The following is a 13,431-nucleotide window of genomic DNA, read 5'->3' as shown; positions in this document are numbered from 1 at the left end:
TTGTGATTATTTATTAAATAATTTTGCAATCTTTACAATTTAAAATGGAGTTAAAAGAACGTATGTGAACTTAAATGTGGCACAGAACAAGGCGTCTCAGTAGCACGTGTTTGTGAAATTTACACATAAAAAACAAACTGTTTCTGACATTCATAAATCAAAGGCCAGATTGCGACATTTTATATTCTATTAAAGCCTTTTTTTTATATTAAGAACAATAAAAAATGCCCCCCCAGGTTACATTTGATTTAACGGATACCCCTATTAGTCTGTTAAATCGAGGGTTTACTGTACTTTAAAATATGAACAACAAGAAAACTTTGGATGAAATGTAATTTTTGCTATGTACCAGAGAAAAACAGAAGAGGTAGAACACCATAGAAAAATCCATATTCCAATTTAAAAAACTGGATGATTAACTAATCGACTAGAGAACTAAATTTCATTTTAAAACTACAAAGAATAAATGGGTGTTTAGATAAGGATAATGAAAGAAGATAAAACTTGCAGATGCGCACACACACACACACACACACACACACACAATACACAGAGAAAGACATAAGTAATTTACAGTACATCATTTAAAAGAACCATGCAGGAAATAAGTTATTAAAGCAACATATAATAGAAGTTGAGTTAAACTGAGTTATAAGCTGAATCTTTGTCAGTGGGTGAATGACTAAGAGGAAGATACTGTCCCACAGGACCCCAGGGTGAAGATGCAATGGGGTAACAATAAGTGCAGTGACCACACAGCTAACAATGCTAAAAGCAATAATCTATCAGGTATTGAAAAACAACAAAATTTATTGAGAAAGTAGGGCATAAATAATAATAAATTATCAAACATGAATTGATATTAATAACAATGCAGTTGAACTTTCCAAATCCAGCACCATCTAATTTTCAGTTGTATTTATGAAAATCAGAAATGTTGTTGTTTGGTTTTTAGGAGCATTAGCAACTAAGGCCATATTGCTCCGGGGATGTGCGGTGGTCATTCTCTGACCTTTCTGCATCTTCCATATTTGGTGGTCACGGGGTCGAACCCCAGTCTAATCAAGAAGTGTGTGCTACGCACTGCTGCTCCTGACCACCTGGCTACGGAGTCGCCATAAAAATCAGAAATCTGGTAAACTACATGATAATGGAAAATTCAATTCTCAGCTGCTTTTGTTATTGGTTATATGTACATCAGCATCTTAGGTCATACTGCGCTATTGTATTGAAGAGCCAATTTATCTGTGTGGATGTATGGGCTTTAAAATAACTCAAAGGGAAAATCCTGTTTGAGAAAGATTGGTTAAAGCTCTTGATGGAAGAGACTTTTAAGGATTTCTCCAATTTCTGATGGGATTCAACAAACTGAACTCTCCCAATAAGTGAGAGAAAACCATTATACCATCATGGGACTCTTAGTTCACGTTGAAGGACTTCGGACATGCTGCTTTGGTGAATCCGCTGTTTGCCAAAGCAACCAGAGCTTTAAAACTTTAGACTATTATTAAATAAATAATAGTCTAAAGTTTTTTCATATTAATGAAAAGCAGCGGCACTTTTCTGATGTTTTGTCAGAGGAACCAAAAATTCTAGTTATATCACTATGTTTATAGACGTGAAAATTATTTTGGAAGAGGAAACAGTTTTATTTGTTTGCCTGTATAATATACAGGCAGTTCTCGCTTTATGAGTTCGGGGTTTATGAGTTTTTTCCCAAAAGTATCAAATATCAACAAAATCAAAAATATGAACATTAATTGCAAAAAATGAATGTTAAACATTCATAAATACCGCATTCCAAACCATATGTGTAGCTGTACAATACAGTATACCCCGCTTTATGATATTAATCAGTTACAGAGACACCATCGTATCGTTAAAATATCGTAATGTGAACCCAATAACACATTGCATTTTTGGTAATTGGTTTCAAGATCTCGGAAGTTGAAATTTTTGCTGTATAACTAAGCTATTTATCTCTCTAAAATGTGATTTTTAAGGTCATAAGTGTGACCTTAAGGCCATATAGAAGGTCGTGAGCGTGGTTTGTAACTTGTATTAGTTACCAATTCAAATCATTAAACGCACTACATTTTCATCATTATCATATGTTCAGTTATAAGAATCAATTTTAAACGCCTATATTTTTCTAAAGTACATTTCTGGAGGTCACGACCATAAAACAATAAAAACAATTTGCACTTTCCGGTTTATTGGGCTTTTCTATTACTGCAAACAATTATAAACGGGTAGTAAACTCGCTCTTATTGCATTTGCAAAAATTCCGATAGCTAGAATTGTGGGTTTTTTTTACGTTATTATGGTGAAATGTGTTTTCCCTTTACTTCAATCAATCTCCAATCGTATAAAAAACAAAAATTTTCAGAATCTTCTCTTCATTTGTTTTTTTTTTAAGCTTCGTAAACTTGTTACTCCATGCGAATCGTGTTAGTTGCAATGTATGTGTGCTATTAAAAAATGCTTATGCATGCAATCGTGAAATTTATAATTAAAAGAGAAGATTATCTTGGAAACAAACACCTCTTGAAACATTTCTGAAGAAGAAGACTCCTTGTGCAACAAACCAACGAGTGCCGAGCCAATAATGAGTGATCAACGAGTGGGCACTTAGTCGATGATGAAGAATAAACATTCTTTAACATTTGTAAGTCGTAAATAATTTCTTTATTATTATAATTTGCTTGATTTTACAGGCTATGTTTTCATTTCTTTCGATAAATCAATCATTGTTTAAACAAACTAATTAGCTAACTAATTTCATTGTTGAGAACATAACTCCTGTTTTTAACCTTATGTGTATGGGAAATAAATTCCCGCTTTATGAGCACGCGCTAGGAACAAATTAACTCGTAAAGTCGAGAACTACCTGTATATTGTATATTTACTATACTTTTTCATGTACCTGTATGTTATCTTTTCCTTAAGAAAGATAATGTACAGTAATATAGAAACAGTACTTTTTGCTTTTTTTCTATGACTATAATTGACATCCAAAATCCAGAAAATTCCAAGATAGGACAAGAATGACACCCAAGGTTGCTCAATTTGGGAAGTTCATCTACTGACATCTTTTTAGATTTTGTGTAATATATGCAGTATAACTTCTCAGGAATTAAAAAGCAATATTTTTAAGTTAACACTTTTCACAACTGATATGAGCCTAAAGAATTTCATTCATATCACAGAAACTTAACTTCCAACATTGAGAAAAATCATTACTTTAAAGATAGTTTATGTTATGAATTATCAAAACATTAAATGGATATATAGCCTGGGGGATAATACAGCACAGTATTAAAAAAACTTTAACTGATGGTGAGTACTTTATATATATGACATGATATTCCATATAAACCCATGGAACAGTTTAATCAGGTCCACGGGTAAAGTGTTACTGGAGCTTGAAAAAAACAAAAGGACACTGTTTTGTGTTATATAGTTTAAGTAGAAATAATTCTGAAGTGGTAAAAGAACAGATACAATAAAAGATATGCTAACCAAACCTAAAAAAGACAACAATCTGAAAAATGCTGAGCCAATAATGATATAAGTAATGAAAACTACCATTATGGTAAGCTACACAATGTCATTTAAAATCATTTTTGGAGAAAGAATTTTTTTTTTTTTTTTGAAGGCCAATGCAGCCTGCTAAGAAGCATATTCAATATAATATCAAGATTTAAAATCTTGATAGTATGATGAAAAATGATCAAAAACTTGCTTTGTGGATACGATGCATCAAAAAGTACCATGTTGAATCATTTGTTACAATGGAATCATTTTTAGAAGAGCTTTAACTTTTCCTTTGGATATATATATATATATATATATATATACACTCATGAACCAAAACACTTGCCTACCTAATAGCGCATTGGGCCACTTGTTTCCATGATAAGCACTTGCACCTGGTGTGGCATTAACTCCACAAAACTACAGGTATCTTCAGATATGCTGGGCAAAAGGACATCCTGGAGCAAGGCACTGGCATGGATGGACAAATATTCAATGGGATTGATGTCAAGAGAATTTGGTGGCCAGGGAGCACACAAAATGTGCTTGGACATGAGGCATAGTCTTGCTGAAAGGGTCCGGTGCCAGCCGGATACACAGTCACCATTAGGGAAAAACTTGCTCCGAAACAATGCCGAGGTAGGATATGGTGGTGAGGGTGTGTTCAATGGGAATGAGGGATCCAGTGATCCATGAAATTATCCCACAAACCAATGACACCACTTCTGCCGGCTTGTTTTCATCCAACTATGTAGTTTGGTTGCAACTGTTCACCTGCTCACCACTGAATATGCATTCATCCATCGGCATGATGGAGCTGGAACCTTGATTCATCAGATCAAGTTACTTTCCCAGTTGTCCAATGTCCAGGAACAGTGCTCCCATGCCCAAAACACGCAGAGGCATTGACAACAGTCATTCAAATTGGGCACATGGTCGCCTACTCTGTAGACCAATCTGCGAGAGTATCCGTTAGAGGGTGTGCTTGGAAATGTTTCTCTTTGCTCCCTGGTTGTAGTCTGCCATTAATTGAGGGAGCATGAGATATCTGTTGTCCCAGCACATTTGGTGGTTCTCTCTCTCTCTCTCTCTTTGGACCATTACAGCCACACCTTCACTATGGTGGCCATTGGACAACCAACAATGCCTGCAGTTGCTGATATGTTGGCCCTGCCTTTCTAGCACCACAAATCATTGCTCATTCAAACTCTGCCAGGTCTTTCCTTTTCCCCATTGCAGGGGTTTTGTACTGATGAACTTATAGGTACTACCCATGCTGTCACTATATATGCTCTGCCAGTCAGTGGCATCACATCTAGGTGCTGTGGGTTGCATCCATTTGTGGAGACAGGAGTGGTCATAATGTTTTGGCTCATGACTTTATCTGCAAATATCTTCTCATTTGTCTTCTCTCAAACAACAATTTGAGGATTACTTTCCCAAAAATTGTGACTTGTACAATTGGACTGAAGAGGCAGTGATGATTCCAGTTCAAGGGAATTACACCAAATCCAGTTATGGTGTCATGATTAGTGCTTAATTAGCTCTTCTGGCCCCAGTAAAATTTTTGCCAAGTACTTTGCCATGGTCCCACATCACTTAATGGTTCAAAATATAGCATTCTAGCTCACTACCTATGAGAAAATATAGGCTAGTAAGCTTGGCTGAGGTTGAAGAAAATAATGAGTTCATTGGTCAAAGACCCCTTCATCTTTTGTACAAAGTGATATTTGTTCCGATGTATACCCATGGTGCTGGCACCTGGTTTTTGTATATAAAGACGGCATCTATCTAAGAGAAATGCTTTTCTGTTGAAAGGTATATGTTCTTAATGATGAGCAGTTCCTGTTGGACTGTCTTGAAAGTTGCGTTACAGGCCTTGAATGGTTTGCCTACCTTCAGACCTCCAAATTGCTTATAGTGGTTTTTGCTTCTATCTTAGACATTCCATTTCTGTTTGACTTTGTAGATCCAGCTCTTAATATCCACTGTGATTCTATAACTGAAAAGACTCATAGCTGGAATCACTTAGCTCAACTCTGTTCAGTGGTCTTCTTTTGCAAAAGGTATGGTCCCAAGAAAATTTATTCCATCTGTGTCTTTTGCTTTAAAAATGTCTGATCTAAAATGGTTCGTACCAAGTCTCCATATTCTTTTTCTTTAAATGGTCATGGTACTAAACTTCCCTTCATACTAAACTTGCTGATTTAATCTCTCTAATTCTTTCTTTCTAATTGTGGCAGTATGTTCTTTTCACTCATCCATATTACTTGAATCTTTGTCAGCCTATTTGCCATGTTCATTTTCTCCTGGCAATGAATCATCTCTCTTTTGGGTTCCAAAGAAAAGTTTAATATTCTGTATAAAGCTCTCAGTAGATGTGGACATCATTGCTAGTACTTCAGTTCCTGGAAGCAGTACTACTACTCCAGTTCCACCTTCAGTTCAGGCTATCACCTCCACTGTCTCAAGTTCATGATATCACTACCATCATCTTCAGTTCATGTAACCAACTTCATACATCAACTTCAACTTGGCAGTTCCTCATCATACCATAGCAGAATGCTGAATGACTACTGTATTTTCCTGTCTATCTACTGCTGGCCTCAGACTGGTCCTGAAACAGGATCATCTGCTAGATATGCAGGTCATCCTGTGTTGTGGGATCTGTTTCTCTCCCCCTCTTCCTTTTAATTTTTGTCCTTCCCTTTTCATCTGTTTCATCCTCCTCCTTTTTCTGCTAAGCTTTCCTCTACTGTGTCTGTCCTTGCTAGCATTAGTCATGTGCAGAATTCATTAGTAGTTTTACTATCAGTTTTTTTTTCAAATGATTCCATTCGGTTTGGAAATTCAGTATGTGCCATTCAAAGTTAGTGGCAGTGTGTGCTTAGTTGTGGTATCAGGACACGCCTTCCTGGTAGCAAGACAGCCAGAAACAACATAACAAAACACATTGCACAAACATAGCACTACACACATTACTAGCCTTTTTTTAAGTTTCATATCATCACAGTGGAGTTAAACTAGCATCTGAGAGCATAAGATACTATTCATGCCACAATCTATAGTTTCCATTGGACCAATCATGCATTCATTTCCAAAGGATGATGCAAACTACTTGTTCAGTCACTTCAGCTGACTTAGCAATGATTCTACTACATCTGCCTTGCAAAGAGAGTACTTGATTTATTCCTTTCTTCTAAGATATGTATAAGTAGAATTCTTTTCTCTCATTTTTAGCTCTATTTGTCAGGAGCTTCTTATATTCAGCTTCTGCCCACTGAACCCTTTTTTTTGTTGTCATAATGTAGGCTGATTTATGCTTGTTGTGTGAGCCAGCATTTCTATAAATTTAATATCTTTGCCATGCTTTTTTCTTTTGTTCTATCTACTAGTCAGCACCCTCATCATCCATTTTAGAATCTTTGTAGTATTTCCCTAAAGGTAAAAATATATTTGTGGTTCTAGACTAAGGCGCAAATGATGCTAAGCACTTTATATACATAGTCTACATTTGTGGTTCTAGTAAAAGTCCTTTAAAATAGTCCCATAATTCATTTTTATTCAGTTGCATATATTTATTACCCTAATGATAAGAAATGAAAAATGTCAAAACATATTTCCCCTCACGAAGACGAGATCATTATCTATTTTCTGAGCTATTAAGATCTTTGTACACAATATCAATTTCCCCCACTATCATAATTATGGCACTATTCATGGCCTTGGCGAGCACACCCATACATTTTCCCTTACATGCCGAAAGAAATAATAGCATTCTCATTCTCTCTCCGGTTCAGATATCTTTTTCCTGGTGGGCGAATGGATGATCTACAAGTTCTCAATAAGTGGTTAACTGAAGTCCCCTGAAACAAGGTACAGTCAGCTCAGCTATAACGTGCATTTCGGCAACGTGACTGATATATTAGGGAACAATGCAGGTATAACTCAATTTTTGCATTGTCTAATGTGCAATTTCGTCTGTGAGTAACATCATGTGAACACAAAATCCAGCACCAAGTTATGAAGCTTAAAAAATGTCAAATGTGTGAGAGCTATATTTCTCATTTACTGTAGTTGTATTGGTCAGAGACGACACACTGTAGTCATCAGCTGTATTCACAAGATATTGTAGGCCGACTCATGTTTTCAGGAGCTCACATTTTTTAATTCCAACAGAAATTTCATGAGGCGTAATAGTGTGAGCAGAGGATACATTTGTGGAGGTCACTACCATAAAATAATAAAAACAATTTGCATTCCCGGTTTAGTTGGCTTTTCTGTTAGTGCAATTTAATTATAAATGGGTAGTAAACTCAATCTTATTGCATTTGCGATAATACTGATAGCTGGAATTCTGTGCATTTTAATTTTATTATGGTGAAATGTGTTACCCCTTCCATGAAATCTTCAATCATATAAAAAAATAATAATAATAAATTTTCAGAATCTTCTCGTCATTCCTATTTTTTAAGCTTCCTATTTTTAATGCACGAAATTGGTACTGCATATCTCACTTGTGTAATTTGTGAATGCTGTGTTTGTCGTCATTGATTGCTTATCTTTTTTACTATTTTAAATTTTACAATCCGAAAAAAAAAAAAAAAAAAGTCAGTGAATAGAAATATTAATTAGTATGTATATATTACAGTGCTATATTTACTGTAATATTTATTTATTTATTAGAAATTTAAGATGTTTAAACCTGTGTTAGCAATTTTATTGGGGTTCTAAATTTTTTTTAGTGTTTTACCACACTGAATTTTTTTTTTTTTTTTTTTTTAAGTGTTCTGCTCCATCCCTATTTTCCCCATAGTCCTGTTGTTTTTAATGTGCGAAGTGCCATAACGTGGAGATTTTCTGGGAACACATGTACTGCGTTATAACAGAACTGACTGTACATTCACTTGTCTGTTCAATTTGCCTAAAAAGATTCTTACTGTGCTTCTCATAGTTATTCAGCTTGTAACATGGCCCCTCCCCCCACTTTTTATTTTACATTATTTCAAATCAAACAGACTAAATGTTTGTCCTGAGCTTGATCATAATTTGGGCACAATCTTGATCATCCAGACTGCTCTATCCAACCAGCAGTCCATGAAGAGCAGTAAACAATTAACTACTTCTAACTACTTCCAGTAACTACTTCCCTAACTTGTATCACATAACTATCACTTTATCTATAGTATTAACTTGCCTCTAATGCCACACTGCTCCAAACTTTGGCATCAAATGATGTCAGAATTATTCTTTGCATCCAGTTCCTCGCAGTATCTAATTAGAGTGTTCACATGTAAATGTTCCTTACGGAAACCTATGGTTTGATAGTCACATACTCCATTTTTATTCAAATGATCATGTATTACTCCTTTAACTACTGACTCCATAATTTTCCCCAGAAGAGGTCAAATTTAGAGTGATTTGTAATTACCTACACCTTTGTGAATCAGAGAGACATTTTCACGATCAGATAGGAATTTTTTTTAAATCCAAGGATACTTTCTTTATTAATTAAAAGTTTTATTACCCCATTTGAAACTTATTTTAATATAACTAAATAGGTTCCTTCATCCTCAAGCATATTAGCTACACCAGTTTCTCTTCCAGCATTTTTTCAGTTATAAAATCATTTAACTTCCAGTCTATCAGTACTAGATAGACTTTGGTAATCCTCTCTCAGAAAATTTCTTCTATGGTCATGTGTGGATCAAAACATTTATTCAATTTATTAGCAATCTTTACAGGATCATTAGTACTTTTTTTTTTTTTTTTTTTTGCCATTCATACCAATTGGACAAATGTAGTTAATCAGTTTCTTTCTGTTTGTTTGTTTGTTTGTTATTTGGTTTTTAGGAGCATTAGCAACTAAGGCCATATTGCTCCGGGATATGCGGTGGTCATTTCCTGACCTTTCCGCATCCTCCGTATTTGGTGGTGACGGGCTCGAATCCCGGTCTAATCAAGAAGCGTGTGTTACGCACTGCTGCTCCTTCCCACCTGGCTACGGAGGTGCCACTTTCTTTTCTAGTGTTAATATTAGCAAAGTATTCTTTGCTATTGTTCTCTGTACTCTTAGCCAAAGACTTCTTATAATTTGCCTTAACATGCCTAACTCTCTGAGTAATTTGATATATATTTGGATAGTATTTACAGATTAGAGAATATGGAATTAAAGGTGGTTCGGGATGAGAAAGATTTTGGGGTTATGATACAAGCAGACATGAAGTTTTCTTTGCAATGTAAGTAGGCAGCCAGGAAGGCTCAGAGTGAGCTATAGGACTAAGATGTTATTATCACTCTTTACAAAACAGAGATGAGATGAAATTTGGTCTTTTAGAAAGGGTCCAAAGAAGTGCAACTACAGCAATTTTGATTACTAAAAATAGATTACTAAAGAGTTATACAAGGAGCGGAGGAATGATACCAGCAGTGGGGAAGATGGATCGCAAATTAGAAACACATACAACATACCTGATATCCTTCCCAATGAGGTAGAACATGCGTTGAAGAAAATGAAGAATCAGAAAGCTCCAGGGGAAGATGAAGTTACTGTAGAGTTGTTAAAATTGGGAGGAAGAGACATGACACAAAAACTGGCAAGACTCTTCACAAAATACATTGGAAAAGGTGTGGCACCTAAGGAGTGGAATAATGGAATCATAGTTTTGCTGCATAAGAAAGGAGATAAATCAGAAATTGGAAATTATAGAGCAATTAGCTTGTTAATTGCTCAACTATGGATCACCTTTATGTAATGTCACAGCTAATGGAGAAAGTAAATTAATATAAAATATAAAACATCACATTATGTCTGGCATTTGTGGATTTTTTTAGCAGGGACAAGGTGGTGATTATTCCCTTGTATAAGGCAATGGTCAGGCCACACCTTGAGTACTGCCTCATTTCAAGAAGGATGTAGAGGTGCTGGAACGAGTACAGAGAAGGGCAACAAGATTAGTGAATGGAACAAAGGGTTGCTCTTACGAAGAAAGGCTTAAGTTTTGCAAATTACAGTGTCTGGAGACTAGGCACCGGCGAGGTGATCTGATAGAGGTGTATAAAGCCTTGAATGGTTTGAGCATGCTCAATGCTGATGGGATTCTTCCTCTTGCTCAGAATAATCACCTGAGAATTTGAATTTGAATTTATGGCCTGTCAATTTGAATTTATGGCCTGAGAGGCCATAAATTCAAATTGACAAAAGACAGATGTAGGATAGATGTGCGGAAATTTGCCTTCAGCCAGCGGGTAGTTGGTTGGTGGAACAGACTTCCATCCCTTGTTGTGGAAGTTGATAGCCTAAATAAATTTAAGGCTCAGCTGGACAGGTATTTCAAACAAACGGAGAGGTAAAATGGGAGTGTTTTTTTTATTTTTTTTATTTTGGCTAATGCTGCATAAGCTTGCTTTCTTGCATCATATGCCTCTACTAATGCTAAATGAAAAGGCATTTGACTCCACACAGCATAAGGCAATGTTTCGGGCACTGGAAAGACAAGGCATAGATACTCCATATATTATGATTTTGAAGAAAATATATGAGAATGCTACCTCCTTTATTAGACTAGACAAAGACAGTAATAAATTTAAAATTGAGAAAGGAGTTCGACAAGGAGACACAATATCTCCGAAGTTGTTTACTGCTGCCCTTGAAGAAGTTTTCAGAAGATTAGACTGGTCACAGAAAGGAGTCAATGTGAATGGAGAGTACCTAAACCATTTACGACTTGCAGATGACATCGTGGTCATAAGTCAAGATCCCAAAGAATTAGAGGAAAATCATCTTAATCAGTTTTCATAGTTAGTAAGGATTTTGGACTAAAGATGAATATGGCTAAAACAAAAGTAATGACGAACAAGTATGTCATAGAATGGGATATAATGATTGAAGGAGCAGTAATTGAAAAGATGGAGTCATATACTTATCTGGGACAAGTCATTAGCTGTAATAATGATAAATGGATGGAAGTCAAGAGAAGAATAAATTTTGGATGGATAGCATTCAGGAAATATAGTCACATACTGTGGAGCAAAATCCCAATTTGTCTGAAACGTAAGATGTTTACGTTTTGGCACTCACCAAAAGAATGGAAGAGAAGCTGAGAACTAAACAGCAAAGAATGGAATGAATTATATTGGGAATCAGACTGTTAGATAAGAAGAGAAACACATGGATTAGGCAGCAAACTCAAGTAAAGGACATTCTTATCAAAACTAAAGAATTAAAATGGTCTTGGACAGGACACAGCTTGAAGACATGACAGATGGACCAAGAAAATAACCAAATGGTATCAAAGAGAAAACCTGGAAGACAACAACGGAAATGGACATATGAAATTCACGAGTTTGCGGGTAGTAAATGGATGGCCATTGCACAAAACAGAAGGAACTGGAAAGTTGCTGGAGAGGCCTTCATCCTGTAGTGGATTGAAAATGGATGATGATGATATGTGTAATGATATGATCTGTGCCTTTAAAAGCTAATTATCAGTGTAAGTAGGTGACTGGATCTATAAGGTAGGTGTATAGTATATATAAGACATTGGTGAAGCAAACTGAACAATGGAATTTTTGCACTGAAACAGGAAACAAAATCTAGTCATAATTATAAACTATTGTGCAAAACAAAAAGAAGTCAAACCACTGGGAATAAAAGACATACAGCCAGTATACTAAAAAAAAAAAAAAAAAGCAGCATGAGTGTATGAGACTGTTAATGAGGCCCAGGATATGTCTGCAAGGGGCAAAAGTTGATGACGTAGGGCAGATATCATCCTTTAAGGGCACAAAGGCTGATATTCGTTGGCACTATTGATGTTAAGAGTAGGATACCGGCAGAATTACTTAACAAGTACAAGACAATGCTGAAAAAAAAGCCGTGAGTTAGGGTTGAATTTGAAAGTGTCTGCAATTCTGCCCAGACATGATAGGAGGGAGTATATGATGAGAGCCTTGTCGATCAAATTCGGCCGTGGAGAGATTGTGCAAGGCTCAAGGGGTAGAATTTTTCCCAGCCTGGTCTGTGCTTGTTAACAGGAGAGACTGCTTCTACAGGGATGGGATATACTTAAATAGAAAGGGTGCAAGAATATTTGCTGATGCTATCAAGACAGAGTTAGGTGGGTCAGAAAACTGTTAGCTTAGAGGGATATACGGACTAATAGATTAACAGTAGCCGCTGGCAGAGGTGAAAATGATTCTTTCACTGCTTCTATTTAAATGAAATTGAGCAGCAGCCTGGAAAGCAAGGCAATGGGAATTTCCAGAACTGCTGGGAGTCATAGTGGAACAAATAAATACATGGGCTGTATTAGGATAACTAAGAATAGAAACAAGTGCAGAATACTTGCATGTACACCAATGCTAGGAGTATAGTTAATAAATTTGATGAGCTTGAAGTGCTAGTCAAGACGTCAAAGGCAGATATTGTTGTGATATCAGAGACGTGGTGTCACACAGACATAAGCAGTGCAGAATTTGAATTTGGGAAGAACAATATGTACAGAAAAATTGATGCTGGTGAACAACGCAATATTGAGTCTGTTTGGTGAGACATAAACACTGGGAAAAGAAAAATGAGAGTAGGTGTGTGTGTTATAGGCCTAATGAATCTGATGAGTATAATGAACAATTGTGCAGAGAAATAGCGTGGGCAGACGATCAGAGTGTCTTATAATAGGGGATTTTAATTACCCAGGGATTGACTGATACACTAGCAAGGCTTTTGTGGATTTATTGGATGATTGTTTTTTACAGCAGCATGTTCGCGAGGTAACTAGAGGGAGTAATACTCTTGATCTGATTATTGGTAGTGATTCTTCATGCATTAAGAATCTGCAGATAAAGAAACCACTACGTGGCGGTGATCAGTGTGCTGAAGTGGGATTTACTCAA

General features: G+C 36.1%; 1 protein-coding gene across 2 annotated transcripts in view; it reads right to left on the bottom strand.

Annotated features, from left to right (window-relative positions):
* LOC150091183 (transmembrane protein 198) overlaps positions 1–13,431 on the bottom strand; it is a 278,344-nt gene that overhangs the window by 5,176 nt on the left and 259,737 nt on the right. The window contains exon 8 of one of the 2 annotated variants that reach the window (XM_090382643.1): positions 327–696. The exons of the other annotated variant lie outside the window; for it this stretch is intronic. Within the exon in view, the coding sequence (XP_090238769.1) occupies positions 640–696 (57 nt within the window). The 3' untranslated portion in view covers positions 327–639. Of the gene's footprint in view, positions 1–326; positions 697–13,431 lie in introns of those variants that run through there. 2 annotated transcript variants of the gene reach the window in all.

The sequence above is a fragment of the Mastigoproctus giganteus genome, chromosome 1 (genome assembly GCF_048544385.1).
Source record: "Mastigoproctus giganteus isolate SK-2022 chromosome 1, ASM4854438v1, whole genome shotgun sequence".
In the NCBI taxonomy this organism is placed as follows: Eukaryota; Metazoa; Arthropoda; class Arachnida; order Uropygi; family Thelyphonidae; genus Mastigoproctus; species Mastigoproctus giganteus.
The sequence above is the reverse complement of the archived record's forward strand: the minus strand, read 5'-3'. Positions and strand labels throughout refer to the sequence as shown.